This window comes from Malaclemys terrapin, chromosome 7 (genome assembly GCF_027887155.1).
Source record: "Malaclemys terrapin pileata isolate rMalTer1 chromosome 7, rMalTer1.hap1, whole genome shotgun sequence".
NCBI classification, from domain to species: domain Eukaryota; kingdom Metazoa; phylum Chordata; order Testudines; family Emydidae; genus Malaclemys; species Malaclemys terrapin.
Window position 1 is genome coordinate 69,998,497 of NC_071511.1, and position 23,220 is coordinate 70,021,716.

At 42.5% G+C, this 23,220-nt stretch overlaps 1 protein-coding gene across 4 annotated transcripts in view; it reads left to right on the forward strand.

Moving 5' to 3' along the window:
* The window catches only part of CSGALNACT2 (chondroitin sulfate N-acetylgalactosaminyltransferase 2), a 56,868-nt gene extending 40,822 nt beyond the window's left edge, over positions 1-16,046 (forward strand). For all 4 annotated transcript variants that reach the window (XM_054035346.1, XM_054035348.1, XM_054035349.1 and 1 more), the window contains 6 exons: positions 5,411-5,627; positions 6,321-6,422; positions 7,981-8,159; positions 10,306-10,400; positions 12,805-12,886; positions 14,564-16,046. In XM_054035346.1, coding sequence (XP_053891321.1) covers positions 5,411-5,627; positions 6,321-6,422; positions 7,981-8,159; positions 10,306-10,400; positions 12,805-12,886; positions 14,564-14,856 — 968 coding nt within the window. In that variant the 3' untranslated portion in view covers positions 14,857-16,046. The remainder of the gene's footprint in view (positions 1-5,410; positions 5,628-6,320; positions 6,423-7,980; positions 8,160-10,305; positions 10,401-12,804; positions 12,887-14,563) is intronic.
* Positions 16,047-23,220: the final 7,174 nt, after the last annotated feature.

Here is a 23,220-nt window from a genome sequence, read left to right on the forward strand (position 1 = left end):
TTTAATCTTTACTAATGGAACTAAAAAAAAAGTGGCTAACAAAGAAGTTGGTAATAGTTTTAGCAACTTTATTTTCAAAACTCAATTTACATGACAAGAGTCCTCTGTATATACTTAAAGTGAATAAAACTTCAGGGGCCAAGAATGGCAGAAATTTATTTCTAACAGTGTTTGCTTTGCTGTTATTCTGGATCATAGTCAGTAAATACTAGTTTTAAGGTGAGGATAGCAGGTTTTATTATATGAGTCATTCTCAGTTCCTAAAACTACATGTAGTGAGAAGTTAAGATGTTAGCTACTTTTACAGACCTTAAAGTTTTCTGTTCCCTGACTTCTTACCACACACTTGATCAAAGGTAAGATTACAGATGTATCATTACCTTTATAGTTAAGGCTGTTAACCCATGGTGAGCACAGGAATATAGAATTTATCTTCATTTAGTATGACTTACTGTCTCTTTTTTTTCTTAGTCTTTGTATGGTCGCTGAGTGAAACGGTTTACTCTACATAATCAAACACATTTTTATTGCTAAGAAGCATTACCTGCTACCTTTGTAAAGCTTGCACAAATCTTGCAAATGTTTTCTCTTAAGCATATGTTCACATACTTTTAATTGGGGTTGCCAGTAGAAGTCAGGAGGAATTATAATTATCAATGCTTCTTGGGATAGATGAATTTGTGCCCTAAGATCACTCCGTGCTGTTCATCAATGAGAGTGAGTATGTGTAGAAGTTTGGATGGTGTAGAATAGCTACTCAAACCAAGCCTTATGGGCTATACCTTGTCTTCCTTTCACTAAAACTAAAGAGCAAAAAGATTCAGTGTAGGAGAAGGTGAGATGCTTGTTAAAGCTGGGAGAGGAAGAGGAATTGTGAATTTATAATTGGAGAAGGATTGGCAGTTAATGCGTTAAGTGTGTGCTTTCAAGGCTCCAAACAAATTTTAAGAATTTTTAACATGAATGTTGCAGTAGTATAGGTCTTGATATCGTTGTCCTTGGACTGTGTTTAAAACCTGTAACATCATAAATCCCAACTTTCCTGTGGTAGAAAATGCCTTTTTTTTTTTTTTTTTTTTTTTTTTTTTTTTTTTAAAAAAGCTTTTAACAAGTGACTTTCAAATCCAGTCACTTTGTTTACCATTTTGGGTTTTTCCTCTTCAAATCCAAAATCTGTCATGGCCACTAGAGCCAGGAGCACATGCTGTGTATTATTTTAAAAGCTGGGAATTCCAATTTTTTGATAGCATGCAGCATAATATTTAACATTAGAGGTGTGAAATATTAGCAGATGATGATGATGTGAGAATCCTTAGCAAATATGCTTGCTAATTCTGGTTCACCAACTTCTTCCTTAAACAATTAACTACTTAAGCAGCAGTAAATACAAAATGGTGGGAAGGTTAGGAAGGAGGGGAATTAATTAATGAATGGAGTTAATAGCTAATAATTTTTCAAAATGGTCCTGTTACACTTAAACACAGTGTTTCCTTCTCTGTAGAGAGTGAATTTATGCAGTGTTTTTTGAAAGTGCCATATTGATGTGTAACGTCTAATATACAATCATAGTATTGGACTTGATTATGCTTTTGTGATCACAAACTATTTATAGAAGCTCTGTATTGTTGTTAATCTTATTACACTAATATATGCCATTTTTGCAGACCTACATAACAAATTAACTGCATATTCTAGGATTTTCAGACTTTTTACAACTGAAACTGCACCATTGTTTTGACTTTGGGGGGGGGGGGGGTCTTTTTTTCTCCCCACATACGAATTTGATTTTGTAGATTGCTTCACCCTTAATTCTCCTCTGCCTCTTTCTTTATATTTATATTTATATAAATAAAAACATCGAAGTGGTCTGGAGTGGAATTTAGTGAAGCATTGTAGCTTTTGTATAGTCTTGAAACTGAGGATGTTTCCTTCTGTTGTTCATCCCAGGAGCAAAGTTCTACCCGCAATGCATTTGAGAGAGAATGTACGGATTTGTTAATGGCACAAAACTAGTAAATCATCTTACCTAGCACTTTTCTGAAAGTATCTCAAAAGCAACATACTGACTTGTTCGTTTGAAAGAAACAACTTAAAAATTGAGTTGTACATCAACTATTTTGTCACCACCATACGTTTGGGTAACTAGCTTTACCTTTGTCCTTCCCTGGTCCTTAAGGATGTGTTGAGTATTGTCGTCTGCTTCAGAGCCCTCTTTTTTTTTTTAATTTAATTACTTTTTTTATTTTTGGGAGTGCTGGGGAAGGGTGATCCAACCCATATTAAACAGTGACTATATCCCGAGAAAACAACGTAGGACTTACAGAAACAGTGAGAGTGCTAGCTACTATGCACTAGTATTGCAAAAATTAAATGTTAAGGGTCAAATGCTTTGGTGCTTGTAAAAGAGGTCACTGAGGGTGTCGTGCTTCCAGGGCTAGTCGCAGCTTTGTCCCCTTTGTTTTCTCACATTGCACTAGCTCAGGTGGTAGGCCTCGTGCTGTTAGAGTGGTCTCAGCTGGAATCTCATGATTCTTCCTGTCTTGCATACGGGGTAGTGCACCAGTTTTATCAAGTATATATCATCCTGCCGGTCTGGATATAAGAACTGGATATAAGAACATAAGAATTGCCATACTGGGTCAGACAATTGGTCCATCTAGCTCAGTAGCCTGTCAGAGGGAATGAATGGAACAGGCAATCATCAAGTGATCCGTCTGCTGTTGTCTGCTCCCACCTTCTGGCAATCAGAGGCTAGGGACGCTCAGAGCAATGGGTTGCATCCCTGACCAACTTGTCTAATAACCACTGATGAACTATCCTCCATGAACTTATCTAATTCTTTTCTGAACCCTGTTATAGTTTTGTCCTTCACAACATCACCTGGCAGTGAGTTCCATGGATTGACTGTGCACTGTGTGAAGAAATACTGTTGTCTGTTTTATACTTGCTGCCTGTTAATTTTGTTGGGTGACCCCTGGTTCTTGTGTTATGTGAAGGAGTAAATAATACTTCCCTGTTCTTTCTCCACACCATTCTTGATTTTATAGACCTCCAACATATCCTCTTAGTTTTCTGTTTTCTAAGCTGAAAATTTTTAAATCTCTCCTCGTATGTTCCATACCTTTAATCATTTTTGTTGCCATTCTCTGTACCTTTTCCAATTCTAGTACATCTCTTTTGAGATGTGGTCACCAGAACTACACGCAGTATTCAAGGTGTAGTTGTACCATGTATTTCTACAATGGCATTCTGGTATTTTTCTGTCTTATCGATCCCTTTCTTAATAGTTCCTAACATTCTGTTAGCTTTTTTGACTGCCGTTGCACATAGAGTTGACATTTTCAGAGAAGTATCCACAATGACTCCAAGGTCTTTCTTGAGTGGGAACAGTTAATTTAGATCCCATCATTTTGTATGTATAGTTGGAATTGTTTTCCCATGTGCATGACTTTGCATTTATCCACATTGAATTTCATCTGCCACTTTGTTGCCCAGTCACCCAGTTTACTGAGATAGATCCCTTTGTAACTTTTTGCAGTCTGCTTTGGACTTAACTGTCTTGAGTTTGAGACACTGTTAATAACTTTTGACCACTGAGACTGACAGCCTTCTTAAAAAAAATATATATATTTAGCAGTTGGAACAAAGAATTAGAGAATTTAGTCTCATCTGATCTTAAACTTCACTGCAAGTTAAGTTAGGCGCTCTTGGTTACAGGAACAGAACCGATTTGCAATCCTAGAAAGTCCTAACCCTCCTATGTTTGAGACACTTTGGTGTCTGATCAACCCTGTTAGAACTAGTTCTGGTGCTCCCCAGGCAGTGTGTGCTAGAATTACTGAGGCTACTTGCTCTGGCATTGTTTCTTGACAGGCCTTAAATGTAAGTTATTAAAGGGTGACTGCTCAGAGGCTCATTTTCATTCTTTCCCTTGGTAGGTAGGCTGCATAGGGCAAAAGTGTACACCCCCACTTATTGGATAGAGAAAATAGTGGCTAGTGGCAACCCAAGATTCAGTTTTAACAATTATTAAAGACCATCCAGTATTTGTTAGAGGGCCTAGTCCAGGTTGATGCCAGTGCTCTTTCATGCAGCTATCCCTCTCGAAACTTGTGTGAAGAGGGAATAAGTTACTTTGAGAGGCACGACCACTGGAACTGATTTTAGGAATGGGTTTACTATGTGTCTTTCATATTATGCTAGTCAGCGCCTAATCAGATTACATTATTTGCTCAGCAAATTAATCATCAGTAACCATTTCTAATAGTTGTTCTTATTTTGTGCAAAGAGTTCCAATGTTTATATGCAGTGAAGGATTTATACTCTGAAGATTAAAAATGTGCCAGAACTCCTCCAAAAATAAAACTGCTTGTTCTCTTATGTAGAACCTTCTATACATCAAACCTCAGTCATTAAAATAGCAACACAGTTTTCCATGACAGATAGTTTTGATTTAATTAGCCAATTTCCAAATATCAGGTTTGTCAAGGTATAATCTCTGTTTCAAAAGAGCAAATTCTATGAAGTCAGTAAAATTATTTAAAATGTTAATCTTCTTTTAAAATGGATTATATAGAGTCAAAACTACTGCCACAAACAAAGCAGCAAAAGTTACTTTGATTGTTCCTCAATGTGGGACTCAGCCCGGGAAGTAGTAAAAGTTGACAAACTTTTTGATATCTGGTGCCAATCCTCATCGTTTTGAGAGCCAACTCTAATTCTTGCAGAACCTGTTTTGAGATCATAATACAGGGGGGTTTGAGTCTGTAAAACCCATTGTGATTAGCTCTGTTTTTGTTGCTGTGGCAACAGAAATTACCAACCTGTAAACTTCCAGAAGCTTCCTTCAGTTAACAGCTGTTAAACACTGGTAGCTGCATGTGCTTATATGATGCGCTACTATCTGAGGCCAAGATTAGTCAGCCCAATAGAGGCCTCACAAAGAGTGGTCATGGTCTGTGACCCAGCAACTTCTTAGAACCAACTGGCCTGGGGCAGAGAGAGGGTGCATAAGGTTTACATGGATCTCCTGGGTTTGGTATGTACCTTCTAGCTCACCAAAGAGTGTCATGTGTTGCAGTATCCTTACTCACTATTTCCTGAATCTCTATTCTTTAATGAACCCTTCTCCCCCAGTGAAAATGGGTTTTTGTCAAAACAGAAGTTTCTTTGGGAAATGTTTGTTTTTGATATAACTTTTTAGGTTTTCTTGGATTTTTTTTTGTGCTTTTTGATGAAAACCCAAAACCTCTTTCTTTTTTGAATAAACAAAAAACACTTACCAACTAGCTTTATTTTTCTATACTGTTTTATAATTTGATAGAAATCAAGTGGTGCGACTACAATTAATAGCTAAATGTCTCAGTGAATCTCATGTTTTTGACTTGATAAATTCCTTCTATAACTTCAGGTTATCATCGCACAGAGAAAGATAAAGGAACACAGTATGAATTGTTTTATAAGAAGACCGATGTTATGGAATACAGACATGTCACACTATTCCGACCATTTGGACCCCTCATGAAAGTGAAGAGTGAAACAGTTGACATTTCCAGATCAGTTATTAACATCATTGTCCCTCTTGCTGGAAGAACTGAGGCATTTGCACAGTTCATGCAAAACTTTAGGTAAGTGCATCAGAGTCTAAATTGAAGTGTGTAGCTTTTCCTTAGTTTATCAAAGTGAAAACCTATTTTGATGGAACTTAGCTCTACTTCAGTACTATAATTTGCATAGAAATGTTATGGAATACTAACTGCTGCATGGAGAAATGTTTCTTCAAACAATCTTCTTCCTTATCTTTACACTAAAACACAAACCAAACACTCTAGCTAGGACTCCAACCTAGATTAAGAATGGCAGAGCCACTGGAGATCTAATGCTTAATTACACAATTTTGGTGGATGTATTGGCTTTAGAGCTACCTTATCAGGAATAAGATGCAGGCGTGGAAGACCTATTTGAATCCGAAAGATGGGGCACAGGAGAACTAATGTTTCTCTCTTTAAAAGCTGCTAGATGAGCTATGAAGTCTTTTAAAACTTTTTACAGCAAGATTAATGTCAACTATTGCACTATCTGTAGTGAATTACAATAGTGAATAACTTCACTGAATTGGTTTTTAGTTGGCAAGAGGTGATTTTATAAAATATACCATATACATTAGCTCCATGTGACGTGAAATTGCTTTAAGCGGGGTAGTCATTGTCAAAATCAAAAAGCTTGTAGGAAAATAATTTGCTTGCCCACTAACTTCAAAACACTTGAGAGAGAGCCCTTGCTAGAATATAATAATGGATATTAACTCATCTTTATCATAGGGATGTGTGTATTCATCAGGACAAGCGGATTCACCTCACAGTGGTATACTTCGGCCAAGATGGGCTATCTGAAGTGAGGAGCATCCTGGAGTCAGTAGCTCGGTAAGTGAGCTAATCCAAATAGAAGGCTCTGAAATACAAGTGATGTTTATTGGTCAGTTTAAAAAAAACCTCACAAATAGTGAGAAAGAACTTGGTGAGTCAGTCACAGCCAAACAAAATTCATTTTACCTTCAGACAGTATGTTGTTCATCATTTTGATTCTTCTTAGCATTGTTTGTGGTTGTTAAAGACTCTCTATTTTTGTGAGGTGATCATTTGAATATTCTGGGTCTGAAAGAATGCATAGCTGAGAGATTAGGAGTGAACCACTAATGGTTGGCAATGGATAGTATAAAATACAGTGGTGAGTTTTGTAGTAAATACTGGCATCACATGAACTGATGCTGACTGGAAAAATTAAATGTGTAAAAAGGTGAAATTATGGATACAATATGCTACTTATTATATGTCCCAAATAATGGTAACCGATTTCATTTAATGATAGTGAGTAGAAATGGCTGGTCACCTGTGACAAAATTAACACAGTACCCTGCTGCCAGAGGGCCACTCAATCTGTTAGCCTGAGCAGTTCATCTATTGTTCTCAGCCTTCAATATGTCCCCTACTTGCACATAACTTTCCATGGATCACTTTGTAAATAAATGATGAAACCTGTTGGCCAAAGGTTATAGTGCAGATGGCTTGAAACGGCACCATGAGAGGGTTGCTTGATGCACAGAGGTTGAGGAGTGTTTGTTTTCCTCCACTGCTTCATCTGCAAAACCTCAGAGCAGAACTGTCAGGTGGCTGTCAGTGTGAAGAACACTGGTTTTTCTATTGGGAAACTGACTTTTCCTCATTGAGGCCCCTCCAGTTTCTTCACAGATGAGTGATCTGTTTCAGACTAGGTTTTGTTGACTCAGTGGGTCCCCAGCTAGGTTAGAAAGTATTGTTCTCACATGTTTCCAAAATTTACTTTCTGAGCGATTCAAGATGGTATTTTGGGGCATTTGCTCATTTCCCCCAGATATGCTTCTCGTGTGCTTCTATATAGCTCTTTTCATATTCCTTTCTCTTTAATGTGTGTGAAAGGCTGGTGGGGAGATAGTGAGTTGACTGGGCAGCGGTGACATTAACATATGGACAACTTGCAGCTTATTGCCTCACTTCCAGCCATCAGATAGTGCAGTTTGATTTCCCAGTGTGCTCTGCTCTTGAGACTGAGCGTCCCACTTCCAGAATCCTCTGAGACAATTTAGAAGTGCCTTTCAATCCACAGCTGCTCCTGGAGTTAGTGGCATCAGAGGCTCAAAGCGCCCTTTTAATCTGTTTGGATAACTACTGTATTTGAAATGTTACTGCATAGATGGTGATGGCAGGGATCAGATCTATCTCTCTCTCTCTCTCTGCAACTTGTAGATTGGATTATTAAACGTAGACAATGCTTAATGCTGCAGCATCCCAAATGCATGAGAAAAAACAGTAAGATTGATATTATTAGACATTTTAAATAACTATCCAGAGCCAATTTATACTACAGTGGCAATTAATAGCACTGTAAATGCCATCCTTTTTCCACACTCCTTTATTTAAATTGTTTTCACATTTTTCTTTATAGAGAAACTAATTTTCACAATTACACACTGGTCTCCTTGAATGAGGAATTTAATCGTGGGCGAGGACTAGACATGGGTGCCAGAGCTTGGGAAAAAGGCGAAGTGTTAATGTTCTTCTGCGATGTTGATATTTATTTCACAGCTGAGTTCCTTAACAGTTGCCGCTTGAATGCTGAACCCGGTAAGCTCCTGTTAAGTCACTGAAGTGGGGAAATGTTACCTTCTGAAGTGGGCCTTACAATAACTTGATAAGACTAATTTGAATGGTGGAGTAATTTCAATAGTGTGGCTCTTGGAAGGAAAAATAATTCTGGGCACAAAATAACTAGTGTTGATGCAATATTAAGACTCAGAAATCTAGCACTCACATAGGAAGCTCAGAGAATGGAACCTTACCTTTATGCTTATGCCTTAAAATGTGACTTCTCTTCATATCATTATAAATGTCAGATAATTAAACTTAAAATACAAACTAAAATTCTCATACAATAAATGCACACTTTAAAAGCTGAGCATCTACAAAAAGACAAGTTAAAAAAAATTATTTCAGTACCTTTAACAATTGGATCATTTCTACATTGATTTAAAAAATAGTGTCACCTCAGAATAGAGCCCAACCATGGGAAATACTTACCCTCAAAAGAGTTAGTGTGAGAGTCAAGAGCAGTTCTAAAAGGAAATGGAATTTAGCTTTAACTATAGTATGTGCTCAACCAGTACCTGCTATAATCCTGAGCCTTTATATAGAGCTCCACATCTTACAAACCATTGACATTTATCTGCAGTGTTTAGTCCCCTCAACATTCTCGCAGGATAAGTATCACCGTTTTACTGCCAAGACATGGCAGTAAAGTGACATGCCTGAAGGCCACAAAACATGTTGCTGACAGAGTTGGAATTAGAATTAGAATTTAGGAGTTCCTTTCTCCCATTCTTCTCCTCCAGACTGTGCTTTCACAAGCATATGAAGCTTATCTATCTGTTTTACAAACTCTTGTAGAGAAGTTGAAGGCTTCTGTGAGCTAATATGCAAGCTAGCTACCACAGTGGCGCAATGGGGATTTTAAAAATTTTACTCATTACAAATTTGTTGCATGCAGAATATTTTTTTATTTTTTTCCCCCTCTTTGAATGCCAATTTGCAAGGGAAAGATGCTTTTCCTTATGATGGGCAACAGACAGTTGCAAACCAATTTGGCTTGAGTTCATTGCCTCTTATTCCTCTTTTGTCTCAGCATTTGCATACCAAGGTGATGGAAGGCCATATAGGTATTTAAATAGCTTGAGCGATGTTATAGCACAGGGAATTCTTTGTGAACTAGCACTGTTGCAATATCACAGAATGAAGTCAGTCTTGAAGCTGATCTCTACTCTTAATGGAAGTGGCATGTCAAATTTGCTTGGAGTGGGAATTGGAGATGCCTTCCCTTGGCTGCAGAGGGTGCTTGAGTCTGGATATATAGTCATGTTGCCTCTATTTCTGGGAGAAAGGAAGGATACTACTCAAGAAAGAGCCTTGGTGAGACAAAGGAACAGTGAGGATCCACAAGTGCCTTCAGTATGGCTTTGGATCCTGGTCTTAAGGCCCTCTTAAACTGAATCTACATGGAAAACAAAGCTGAGGCTGCCTCTCTGAAAAGGTGCCCCAGCAGCAGTACAAGGGAAGGAATACTTGAGGCTTTCTCCCAACCTAAGTCACTGGCTTTGGAGAAGCAGACAGTGCATGCGGATTCCCAGTGTATGTAAGGGCTGTCGTAAGTATCATCCAAAACTCTGTGGCAGGCATAGTGTGGAATATTGGACAGACCTTCTTTACCTCACCTGCCTGCCTATCTAAAGCTGGAGGAGTACTCAGCAGTTGCAAATTGGTATCCCAGCATATCAAAAATAAACATAACTGTCACTGCAAGGGCCATAGCAGAAAGTTAAACCTCCCAAATTGACAGAGGAAAGAGGTGGTTCTAAAACTCTATCTGCCTAAACTTTCTGGTGGATGGCTGTTTGATTTTGATGGTCTTAATGTCCCTCTTAGCATTCATACTCTTATACTGTTACCTTAGGGGGTCCTATGGAAGCCCTGGAATCCATGTCCACCTTAGCACAGCATCATGTTAGAGGCTGTATACCATTTCTTTTCTATATGTCACTCTTGCTAGATATTAATGGGCTCTCTAAATGGAAATTATGGGAGGCAGGCCATGTGCCTATGCTTTTTTCGTTAAATAGATTAATAATGAATATTCCCCGTGAAAGCAATACGTCACAGCTGCCCTTTTCACTCACAAAGATGTCCCACTAGGAGTAACAAAGCTCTTCTGACTTTATAGGCAAGAAAGTTTTCTATCCCGTGGTATTCAGCCTTTATAATCCTGCTATTGTCTATGCCAACCAAGATGTACCACCGCCTGTGGAGCAGCAATTGGTAAGTGTTCTGATTTTTTAAAGAAGTTTAGAGCATCGTGCTACATCTTAATGAGGCAGTTCAGTGTAGCAGCATATCTAAAATAGCCTAGATATTTACCAGACACATTGACAATGATATGAAACAGAACTTTTCCTATATTGATTAGACGTAAAAGAATAAGAGCTTGGGAGACAAACATTGTAATGGAAAGTGCCAAAACGCCAGTATTTCTGGATACATCTAGCTTCCACACAGAATTTAGTGGACTAAGAAACTAACCAAACACAGTTAGCAGTTTGTAATTCAAAGGCTGTATTGTGGTTTTTAAAGCCATTGTCACAGTGTGATGGGAGAACTGTACTACATCAAGTGGCAGTTGCTGGAGGTAATCTCCTTGAGTAATGAAACATGCAGAATGTCTCTTGCTATTGTTGGGCAGGTGAAAGGAGGACACTGAAGAGTAGCTCCTACCCCTCCTCTTTGGAAGGTGCAACATGGGCTCCTTTGAACACTGGCCCAAGAATGCTAGCTACTGAGTGGTGATCAGGTGTATGGCCCACTTTACCCTCACAGTTCGGCAGAGGGGAGTACTGCATCTCTAGCTGTGCTATCTGTCTCCTTCACCTAATGTACTAACAAAAGCGCTGGGCTTCTTGCTGCCTTCTGTGCAGGGCTATCTTACCCCCACCATCCAACAGCAGCCAGAATCCCATTAGAAACACTTATGTAGTGCCATTAATTTATATAGTGCTTTACAAACAGGAAATACAGCATCCCTGAAGAGCTTGCAATCTAAATAAAACAAACATTGGACAATCATTCGAGACACAGGTGTTGGAGTTACTAGGAAGACAAGGAAAGGAGAGTCTGTTGGATGGGGATGAGGAGACTATTTTAAGTGAGAGAACAAAAGTGGGAGGTTACTGATGGTAAGGAAGACTAAAATGTAGGTGATGCCAGGATTATGTAGGGCCTCGGAAGAAAGTACAAAGAGCCTGCATTGATGTGCTAAGAGGTAAGAAGCCCGTGGAGAGATTCGGAAATGGCCTGAGTGGAAAACCACTTGTCAACAGAACTGTAGGCCAGGGGTGGGCAAACTTTGTGGCCCAAGGGCCACAGCTGGATGGGGAAATAGCATGCAGGGCAATGAGTGTAGGGCTAGGGCGGGGAGGGTGGGGTGTGGGAAGGGGTGTGGTGTGCAGGAAGGGCTCAGGGCAGGAGGTTGGGGTGCAGGAGGCGTGAGGCAGGGGGCACGGCAGGGGGCTCGGGTGCGGCAGGGGGTTTGGGTGCAAGAGGGGGGTTTTGGGTGTGGGCTCTGGCCTGGCGCCACTTACTGCGGCCTCGGGGGGGGGGGGGTAAGGGGCAGAGGGCTCTGCGGGTACCTCCCCTGAAGCTCCCATTGGTTGCAGTTCCCTGTTCCTGGCCAATGGGAGCTGCTGGGGGCGGTGCCTGGAGGCGAGGGCAGCGCATGAAGCCTTCTGCCCCCCTTTCCTCAGGGACCGCAGGGACGTGGCGCCGGCCGCTTCTGGGCGTGGCATAGGGCCCGTGGCACCACAGGGGTGGCAATCACATGGGCTGGATCCGGCCTGCGGGCTGTAGTTTGCTCACCCCTACTCTTGGCAGACTGGGGAAGGGAAGGAGCAGTGAGAGGCCGTGAGCCTGGACATCAGAGAGCAACATACATCAAAATAAGAGATGGCCAGAGTGCAGACAAGGGTTTAATAATAGGGACTCTGCGTAAAGGGGATGGGTTTCTGAGAGATGAAAGAAGCAGCAGCAACAAGACTTTGTAAAAAGAGCCCAGAAGGATTGGTAGACAGGGCCCTTTAGAAGGGAGTAATGCGGCAGTGTGTGTCTGGTTTTTAAAGAGAGAAGAGATCCTAGTTGACAGAAGAGTGAACTTTAAACTGCAAGAAGTCTGCCTAGTTGTCAGACTGCAAAATGTCTGGATAAATAGCATGAGACCAAGGAAGGAGGAAGCCACTGTGGCAGGAGAAGTGTTGGAATTAGGGAGATGGGGAGCAGAGGGAGTTAGCTGTAAAATAGGTGAATATGAAAGTTAGACCCCTTGGCATGAACAGACAGGTAAGAAGCAGAAGGAGAGCAGTAGGGAGGCCGGATTGGAGATTGCAAAAGGAATGTGTGTGAAGATAAAGGCAGGAAAGAGAATTACTAACTGGTTTCTGGGTATTCTAAATTAATAGGTCTGTCATTCCTTATGAGGCCCTTATGTTAGGTGTTGATGACCCGTAACTAGAACAAACAGCAGGTATATACACTGTGAAACACAAATATCAAATGTTGTGCCAAGAAAATAACCAGATAAATACAGATTCTCCTAAAATGAAACACAGCCACAACATTTTCTTCAAGCTGTCTTGTATAAGGGGGAAAAGCTAAAATGTTCATTTTAAAATTGTAGGTACACAAAAAGGATTCTGGCTTCTGGCGGGATTTTGGCTTTGGAATGACGTGTCAATATCGGACAGATTTCCTGACTGTTGGTAAGATGAATTTACATAAGTGTTTTTTGCGAATTTTGGTGAGGGGAGTTCAAAAGCTCATCTATTACTATTTTCTTCTGTGATTTCAAGAAGGTAAAATGTTAATTTATCTTATTTCATTTCCTGAGTTCCCCAGTCAAAGTTTCTGCTTGTTAGGTTTGACTTATTGTTTTAGACTGTTAAAGTCTTGGTTTAACAATTTAAGTATCAATAGCATTACATTAATAGTGTTAAAGAACATAAAGTAAAATATCTTACTACTTGCGAATGTATTAGTTTGACAGTGAATTCACCAAGCTTTTGAAATTTGTAGTACATGTTAATCTGTTTTTAAAAATGCTATCCTTTCCTTTTAATAAGCGCACTTTTAAGTATTAAATGTTGACATGAGTATTGTGATTATTTAAAGTTTTGAAATATACTTTGGCACCCTCTTGTGGTTCAATATTAGAACTTAGCGAGGCTTGATTACTTCAGTTTCAAAACATAATTTTATTTTTATATATATATATATAAAAGCATCTGAGGGCAAGTGCAAGATTTTCTAGGTAACTTACCACAATCAATCAGTTATGGCTGACACCAAGAGGAAGGCTGTTTTGAAACTGAAGTAATATATTAAAAAAACAAAACAAAAAACTGATTTCTAGTAACAATCCTATTGCTTTATGTTTGTGGTATATTAGATGATACACAATACATAATCCTAGCTTTTTTCATCTGCATATCAGCATAACTTCTACTATGCTTTTGGCTAGAAACATGGCTGTATGGACTTCTTTTAATCAAGAGTTTCTCAAACTGTGGTGCCTGGGGCACTTGTGGTCCATAGAGTTGGATGATCACACGATGCTTGATCACCTTATTTGCAGTTTCTAAAATTAGAAAACACTTACCCATTATTCATATTCATGAGAACTGCAGTAGCTGTCACAGATACTATCACTAAGGCTAAGATTTTGTCATGGATATTTTTAGTAAAAGTTAGGGACAGGTCATGGGCAATAAAGAAGTTCACTGTAGACCTGTCCCTGACTTTTCTAAAAAATATCCATGATAAAATAGGAAGGGGCTGGGCAGCTGTGGGGTGGCTGGGAGTTCTGGGAGCCCTCACCATCGATGGGGGCTCAGAGCTGCAGGGGTCCCCTGCCGCGGCAGCCAGGGAGCTGCAGGGGTTCCCCATTGCCTGCAGCAGCTCGGAGCTTAGGGGCTCTGCTAACTCAGGCAGTGGGGGTACCACACAGCTCCCTGATGCTGTGGGAGGTGGCGGGACCCTGCAGCTCCCAGCCACTGGGGCTGAAGTTAGAGGTCTTTGGAAGTCATGGAACTCATGACTTCCGTGACCTCTGACAAAATCGTAGCCTTAACTATCACCGATTTTATGCACAATGTGGATGGACCACATTATTCCATTTTGAAGTCTTGCTATAACCTGTGTGATGCCAGAAATCAGTGTCCCATGGTGAAAGCCAGTTTCCACTGCCAAACAGCATTGCGTGTTTTGAGTTACTCCACTAATATGGCATGTGCTGTTAGTATTTGCTGTAAAAGTGTCATTAATTGATATTTTAAGTGGTAAATATCTACAGAATGTGGTAGAATGGTGGTTTATGTTAAAGCTCATTTTTCATTCTGCAAAACTAATGTTGTCCGATGTGTCTGTTTGTGCTACTATAGGGGGGTTTGACTTGGAAGTGAAAGGCTGGGGTGGAGAGGATGTTCATCTTTACAGAAAGTACTTGCACGGAGACCTGATTGTGATCCGGACCCCAGTCCCAGGCCTGTTTCACCTCTGGCATGAGAAGCATTGTGCTGATGAGCTGACTCCAGAGCAGTATCGCATGTGTATCCAGTCTAAAGCCATGAATGAAGCATCTCACTCGCACCTTGGAATGCTGGTCTTCAGGGAGGAGATTGAGACCCATCTCCGTAAACAGGCCTATAGGACTAACAGTGAAGCAATAGATTAAAAGGATTTTTAATGCAAGACCGAAGACTTTAAACTCACAATGAACCAGCATCATTCTACAGCCTTAATTCAGCTTACAAATTCAGTGCCTCTTTCAGTGAAGAAGAGTTTTTAACTTTTGTCTGGTATTCTGTTACCTACATATCTCACCAGTTCAGGCACCTGAGACAAGAACTTTTGAAAGTAATTTTTTCAATGAAAGGTTCTACAGTATTAACTTTATGGACAAATATAGCAGCAGAATGTATGACCGAACACTCTTTCACCTCTGATAATTTTTTTTTCATATTTGCATTATTGTAAGGTAAGGATTGCATTAATGGACAATATTTTGTCTTGTCTGCCAAGTATTGTTACACTCTGTCTTGCTCATTACACTGTAACTTTAGATAGATACCATACTTACACATTCCAGGATAAAAACTAAACACACATGACCAGGAAACTCATTGGGAAAATGTACACAAAAGCTTAATTAGTATGTTAATTAGGTTGCTGATTTCATGGCAATAATTTAATTAAATTCACTGTATTAACAGCTATCCATATAATTCACATTAGAGAAGAATTTATAGGAAAAAGGGACGTATGAAAATCTCTTAAAGGGGAATTGTTAATATTGTTTGATATCAATGCAAAAGTAAGCTGGACATGTACCATTTGCTTATCCTAGCTACGGGCCAAAAAAAATTCCTCTTGCATATTTCAGGATGTACAAAGACAAGCAATTTAAATAAAAGCGGGTTACTTGTCTTCTGTTGCTTTGTATGGTATGATTAGATTCACCATTTTTAATATCCTTTTGTTTTCAGGTGAATGTTAAGATTCACTAATTTAGTGGGGAGTGTGGGAGAGTTGCATCTGCAGTCTCCACAAATTTAGAAATTAGTTGAAAACCACTCACTAAATCAACTAATTTTGGATTTTTTTTTAAATCAGTTTTAGTTTCAAACACTTAAGGGCAAGTAGAGATTAAAATGTGACTTCTGAATGCAAAATATGCTGTGTAAAATAGTGCTGTTCACTGATCTTTTTTTACTTGTACATAAAATTTGCTTTTATGTAACTTATTGTGGAGAACAGTATACTGTATTGTGTTTTTTAAAGAGGGGAGAATGTAATGCAAGATGTCTTACCATTGGTATTCCTGCTATGATGTATGAATAAATTTAATATTTCTGCATTTTAGAACTTTTCCAAGCTGCTTTATTGAAATTTTGTTATGAATTTTGTTATATTTGACATCATAGGTACCAATAAGCCCATGTTGACATTCCAGACTTAAGCAATAAACTTAGTTAATGTTGGGCAAGTGCAGATCCTACCAATATAACAGCTGAAAGTTATGGGGCAGATCCACAGCTGGTGTAAATTGGCATAGCTCTACTGTCCTTAATCCAGCGGTTACAATTTACATCAGCTGAGAATTTGCCACTAGGGAGCAACCATTTAAGCTCCTCCTCCTCACCTCTTCATGATACTTTGTGACCAGGAGAAAGGGCATGTCAATTGAGGGGCAGAGCTATAGGGGCTGGAAGTATGGGGACATGAAGGAAGAGGGCATGGGAGTGAATGGAGTTCAAGCTGGGTATGGCTAAGGGTGGCAGAGAAAGGAGCAAAGCAGAAAGTTGCTGTGTTCTTATTGTTCATCAGAGCTGAGGTCTTTCCTACTTACTTTTTTCTTCCTTTACTGATAAATCAGCTTCTGAAGGGCTCAACCTGGCATTGCTGCCTTGGCTTCCTTGGCAGTCCAGTAGGGAGCCCTCTATCTGCAGAAACACCATTATCCCTGGCACTGGTGCATGAAATGAGGCCACAGCACTGGGGTGAGCCCTTCAAGTTTTGTTGATATGGTGCAGAGGTGCTAAGCTCCAATTCAATCCGTGTCCCCACCATTATCACCACATAAACAGCCCCCAGCCCTTCCACCCTCACCCTTCACGTCCATCAGCCCCTCAGAGCGCTAGGCAAACTGGTAGTGTTGTGTTTTGCTTTGTAAGTAGAAGCTGACAGAACTCAGCACTGTCAGATAATCTTATAGCTTGCTTCATTTCAGTTATATCAAATGAGGAGAAGAGCTGTTTCTTATAGTTCAAATGTGGTCTTGAGCTGAGAATATATTCATAGAATCATAAAAATGTAGGGCTGGAAGGGACCTTGAGAAGTCAAGTCCAGCCTTCTGTTCTGGGGCAGGACTAAGTAAACCTAGATCATCCCTAACAGATGTTTGTCCACCATGTTTTTAAAAACCTCCAGTGATGGGGAGTCCACAGCCTCCCTTGGAAGCCTGTTCCAGATCTTAACTATCATTATAATTAGAAAGTTTTTCCTAATATCTATCCTAAATCTTCCTTACTGCAGACTAAGCTGGTTATTTCTTGTTCCGCCATCAGTAGATGTGGAGAACAATTGATCACCATTCTCTTTATAACAGCCCTTAACATACTTGAAGACTAATCAGGTCTCACTACTCCTCCCCCACAACTTCATTTCCCAAGACCTAAACATGCCCACATTTTTTTGACTTTTGCTCATATGATAAAAGGTTTAGAAAAACCTGACCTCTTTGTTGCTCTCCTCTGGCCTTTCTCCAATTTGTCCACATCTTTCCTAAAGTGTGGCACTAGGACTAGACACAGTACTCCAGCTGAGGTCTCACCAGTGCCCAATAAAGCAGGCCAATTACCTCCCGTGTCTTGCATACAACTCCTGTTAAAACACCCCAGAATCATTGCGGCCTTTTCACAATTGCTGATTTATATTCAATTTGTGAGTTACTACCACCTAGTCAGTTATTCCCGTTTGTCGTTATTCATTTGATTTGTCAGTCATTCCATTTGCTATGTCCTGGAGGAAGTTTAATATCTGATCAACAGTTACTCTGGTGAACCTCTATGATACTTTTATTATGGAGGCAATTAAGATTGGTAGCATGAGGGTGCAAGTAGCAGAAATTTCAGTTGTCAAGGACTCTAGACAAGTGATTTAGGAAATCACCATTGGTATTTAAGCCAGTTGCGTGAATCTTGATGAAAGTAGCCTTTTTGGTCACAAGGATAACTACAAAGTTAAATGCCTTAGGGTATGTCTACACTACGGGATTAATCCGAATTTAGATAATTCGGATTTGAGAAACAGGTTGTATAAAGTCGAAATGAGTGCGGCCACACTAGCACAGTAATTCGGTGGTGTGCGTCCAAGTACCGGGGCTAGCGTCGATTTCTGCACCGTTGCACCGTGGGTAGCAATTCCATAGCTATCCCATAGTTCCCGCAGTCTCCCGCGCCCATTGGGATTGTGGGTTAAGATCCCAGTGCCTGATGGGACAAAAAACATCGTCGCAGGTGGTTCTGGGTACAGCCTCACTTCCTCCCTCCCTCCCTCCCTGCATGAAAGCAACGGACGGCAGACAACCATTTTCGCGCCTTTTTTCCTGGGTGGGTGAACACTGCAGACTCCATACCACGGCAAGCATGGAGCCCGCTGAGGTCAAGACAGCACTCATGAATATTGCAAACACCTCGCGCGTTCTCGTGGAGTTTATGCTCAGCCAGGACCAGAAAAACGAGGCGAGGAGGCAGCGGCGGCGGCAGCGCAGCGACAAGCATGATGAGGACATGGACACGGACACGGACACAGAATTCAGTGAAACCACAGGCCCTGGTGCTTTGGAGATCATGTTGTTAATGGGGCAGATTCTATCCATGGAACGCCGATTCTGGGCAAGGGAAACAAGCACAGACTGGTGGGACCGCATAGTGTTGCAGGTCTGGGACGATTCCCAGTGGCTGCGGAACTTTCGCATGCGTAAGGGCACTTTCATGGAACTTTGTGACTTGCTGTCTCCTGCCCTGAAACGCCAGAATACCAAGATGAGAGCAGCCCTCACAGTTGAGAAGCGCGTGGCGATAGCCCTGTGGAAGCTTGCAACGCCAGACAGCTACCGGTCAGTCGGGAATCAATTTGGAGTGGGCAAATCTACTGTGGGGGCTGCTGTGATGCAAGTAGCCAAAGCAATCACTCAGGTGCTGCTACGAAAGTTAGTGACTCTGGGAAATGTGCAGGCTATAGTGGATGGTTTTGCTGCAATGGGATTCCCTAACTGTGGTGGGGCAATAGACGGAACCCATATCCCTATCTTGGCACCGGAGCACCAAGCCACCGAGTACATAAACCGCAAGGGGTACTTTTCAATGGTGCTGCAAGCACTTGTGGATCACAAGGGACGTTTCACCAACATCAACGCGGGCTGGGCGGGAAGGGTTCATGACGCTCGCGTCTTCAGGAACACTACTCTGTTTACACAAAGGGCTGCAGCAAGGGACTTACTTTCCGGACCAGAAAATAACCGTTGGGGATGTTGAAATGCCCATAGTTATTCTTGGGGACCCAGCCTACCCCTTAATGCCATGGCTTATGAAGCCATACACAGGCAGCCTGGACAGGAGTCAGGAGCTGTTTAACTACAGGCTAAGCAAGTGCAGAATGGTGGTAGAATGTGCATTTGGCCGTTTAAAAGGTCGCTGGCGTTCATTATTGACTCGCTCTGACCTCAGCCAAAGAAATCTCCCCATTGTTGTTTCTGCTTGCTGTGTGCTCCACAATCTCTGTGAAAGTAAGGGGGACACCTTTATGGCGGGGTGGGAGGCTGAGGCAAATAGCCTGGCTGCTGATTACGCGCAGCCAGATACCAGGGCGATTAGAAGATCACACCATGAAGCGCTGTGCATCAGAGAAGCTTTGAAAACCAGTTTCATGGCTGGCCAGGCTACCGTGTGAAATATCTGTTTGTTTCTCCTTCATGAAAACCCTCCCCCTTTACTGACTGATTTTCTGTAAGGAACCCACCCTGCCCCTTCCCCCATCTTTCTTTCAAACCAAATAAAGTCACTATCATTTAAAAATCATTTATTCTTTATTAATAGATTAGAAAAAGAGGGAGGGAACCCGGGTGGTATTTGGGAGGAGGATTGCTGGGAAGGAAAAAGCCACAAAGAAAAGGTTAAAAAAAAATGACAGCCTTTTGCTTGGGCTGTCTACTGGGGTGGAATGGGAAGGTGTACGGAGCCTCCCCCCCCGCGTTCTTACATGTCTGGGTGAGGAGGATACGGAACATGGGGAGGGGGGAGGGTGGAACAGGGGCTGAAGCGGCAGTCTGTTTTCCAGCAGCCGTTCCTGAACCTCCACCAGACGCCGGAGCAGCCCCAGCGTTGCATCCTTCATCCTCTGGTCTTCCTGCCGCCATCTCTCATCTCGATCGTCCCTCCTCTCCTCACGTTGGTCCCTCCTCTCCTCACATTGGTCCCTCCTCTCTTCACGTTCACTGACTTCTTTCCTATACTTTGAAACTGTTTCCTTCCACTCATTCAGATGAGCTCTGTCACTCCTGCTGGATTGCATAATTTCAGAAAACATGTCCTCCCGCGTCGTCTTCTTACGACGCCTTATCTGTGATAACCTTCGGGATGGAGGAGGGAGGCTTGAGGAATTTGCAGCTGCTGTAGGGAGGGGAAAAAAGAGAGAATTGTTTTAAAAGCTACATTTTGCAGAACAATACTTATACTCTTTCACGGTGACCAACACTGTTCACATTACATAGCACATGTGATTTCTGTGCAAGGTCGCATTTTGCCTCTTAATGCTGAGTGCCTGTGGCTTTGCTGCTAGAGATCACAGGTCTGGGCAACAGAATTCGGCTTGCATGCGGCCATGGTAAGCCATTGTTTTACAGCTTCTGCACCCTCCTTTCCCACATACCAAGCATAGCCTGTAGAGTGCTGCAGAAGCCTGGCCAATCTCAGCCAGTTGGGGGGGGGGCAGTGTGGGGGGGGCTTGTCTGGGCCCCTTCAGGCAAGTAGAGTGCTGCGGTTTTTCTGTTAACATTCAGCAGCACCAGAAAACAAACTAACCCCCCCCCCCCCCCGCCATGAATTCTCTGGGATGATCACGGTACCCCTCCCCCCACCGTGTGGCTGGTATCAGGGAAGATCCCTGCAGGCACCAAACTACCCCCCCCCCCCCCGCCGCCGACTCCCCCCCCCCCTCGCCATGAATTCTCTGGGATGATCACGGTACCCTCCCCCCACCACGTGGCTGGTAACAGGGAAGATCCCTGCTAGCCAAACGCGAAAAACTCAGGGCCAATTTCCCATCTGCGCTTGGCTAACTGCAGGGAAGGATTTATTTTCCGCCACAGGCAAACAGCCCAGTAGGAACGGCCACCTCTGTCCCCTTAATTAAGTTCCCGTATTTCAACCAGGTTACCAGGAGTGATATCACTCTCCTGAGGATTACACAACAAGATAAAGAACGGATGTTGCTTGAATGCCAGCAAACACCGGGACCATACGCTGCCAGGCTTTGTCAGGCAATGATACCAGATTACTTGCTGCAAGCATGGCGTGGTCAAGTGTCCTACCATGGAGGAGGGAATAAGGATGCACTGCCCAGAAACCTTCTGGCAAGGCTTTCGGAGTACCTCCAGGAGAGCTTCATGGAGATGTCCCTGGAGGATTTCCGCTCCATCCCCATACACGTTAACAGACTTTTCCAGTAGCTACAGACTTTTCCAGTAGCTGAACTGACCGCGAATGCAAAGTCAGGCAAAGTAATCATTAAAAACCGTTTGCTTTTAAAACAAGTTTTATATTTTAAAAGGTAAACTCACCTGAGGTCCCTTCCATGGGGTCAGAGTCTTGGGTACTGGCTTGGGAGGCTTGGGAGGGTACTTCAGTCAGGGTGATAAAAAGATCCTGGCTGTTGGGGAGAACGGAGTGCTGTGTGCTCTCTGCAAGCTCATCCTCCTCCTCCTCCTCCTCTACCCCATCGGCAGAATCCTCAGGCGTCGAGACTATCCCCGACCCAGAATCCACGAACAAAGGTGGGGTAGTGGTGGCAGCCCCCCCTAGAATTGCATGCAGCTCGGCGTAGTAGCGGCATGTCCGCGGCTCTGACCCGGAGCGACCGTTTGCCTCCTTTGTTTTTTGATAGGCTTGTCTGAGCTCCTTGACCTTCACGCGGCACTGCTCAGAGTCCCTATTGTGGCCTCTCTCCATCATGCCCTTGGAAATTTTTTCAAAAGTTTTTGCATTTCGTCTTTTAGAACGAAGTTCTGCAAGCACTGAATCCTCTCCCCATACAGCGATCAGATCCAGTACCTCCCTCACGGTCCATGCTGGTGCTCTTTTTCGATTATCAGCCTGCATGGTTACCTGTGCTGATGAGGTATCTGTGGTCACCTGTGCTCTCCACGCTGGGCAAACAGGAAATGAAGTTCAAATGTTCGCGGGGCTTTTCCTGTCTACCTGGCCAGTGCATCCGAGTTCAGATTGCTGTCCAGAGCGGTCACAATGATGCACTGTGGGATAGCTCCCGGAGGCCAATACCATCGAATTGCGGCCACACTAACCCTAATTCGAATTGCTAAAATCGATTTTGGCGCTACTCCGCTCGTTGGGGTGGAGTACAGAAATCGATTTAAAGGTCCCTTTACATCGAATTAAATGGCGTCGTTGTGTGGACGGTTACAGGGTTAATTCGAATTAAAGCTGATAAATCTGAATTAAAGTCGTAGTGTAGACCAGGCCTTAGTTATTGGCAGTCAGCATTTGGAGCTCTTGAAAAGACGCTCCTCCCTTTGAGACTGGGCTTTGTTGCGCAATTGATTCATGCAGGATTCTGTTTTAGCAAACCTTTCATTATTTTCCCAGTTCAGAGCTAAGCTCAGAAAAGTCCACACTTTGTGTGTTTGCAGAAGTCTCAATTAGGATCAGACAATAAGCTCCAGTCTTTCCAAGTCCTAACAAAAGGAAATACACTTGGAAGATCACTGCTGGCAGAGGGAATGAGGAACAAAACAGCAGGTGATAGGCCTCACATTGTATTACAAAGGGCTGTGGCAAGGTCCAGATGCTCTGCTTGCTGGTAGCAGTCAGTTAATTCCCTCTCAGGGTACATCTACACAGCAAAAACAGGCCTGTGGCAGCAAGTTTCAGCACTCAGGTTGACTGACTCAGGCTCATGGAGCTGCACTTCAGGGCTAAAAACAGCAAATGTTTGGACTTGGGCCAGAGCCCAGCCTGTGAAACCTGGTGAGGGAGGAGAGTCTCAGAGCCCAGGCTCTACCCTGTGCCAGAATATCTACGCTGCTATTTTGTCTCCCACAGTGCCAGCCCTGTGAGCCCGAGTCAGTTACCCTGGGCTCTAAGGCTAGGTCTATACTACCCGCCTGAATCAGCGGGTATAAATCAATCGCTCGGGGATCGAATTATCGCGTCTCGTCGGGATGCGACAATCGATCCCCGAATCGACGCTCTTACTCCACCAGCGGAGGTGGGAGTAAGCGCTGTCGACGGGGAGCCGCGGA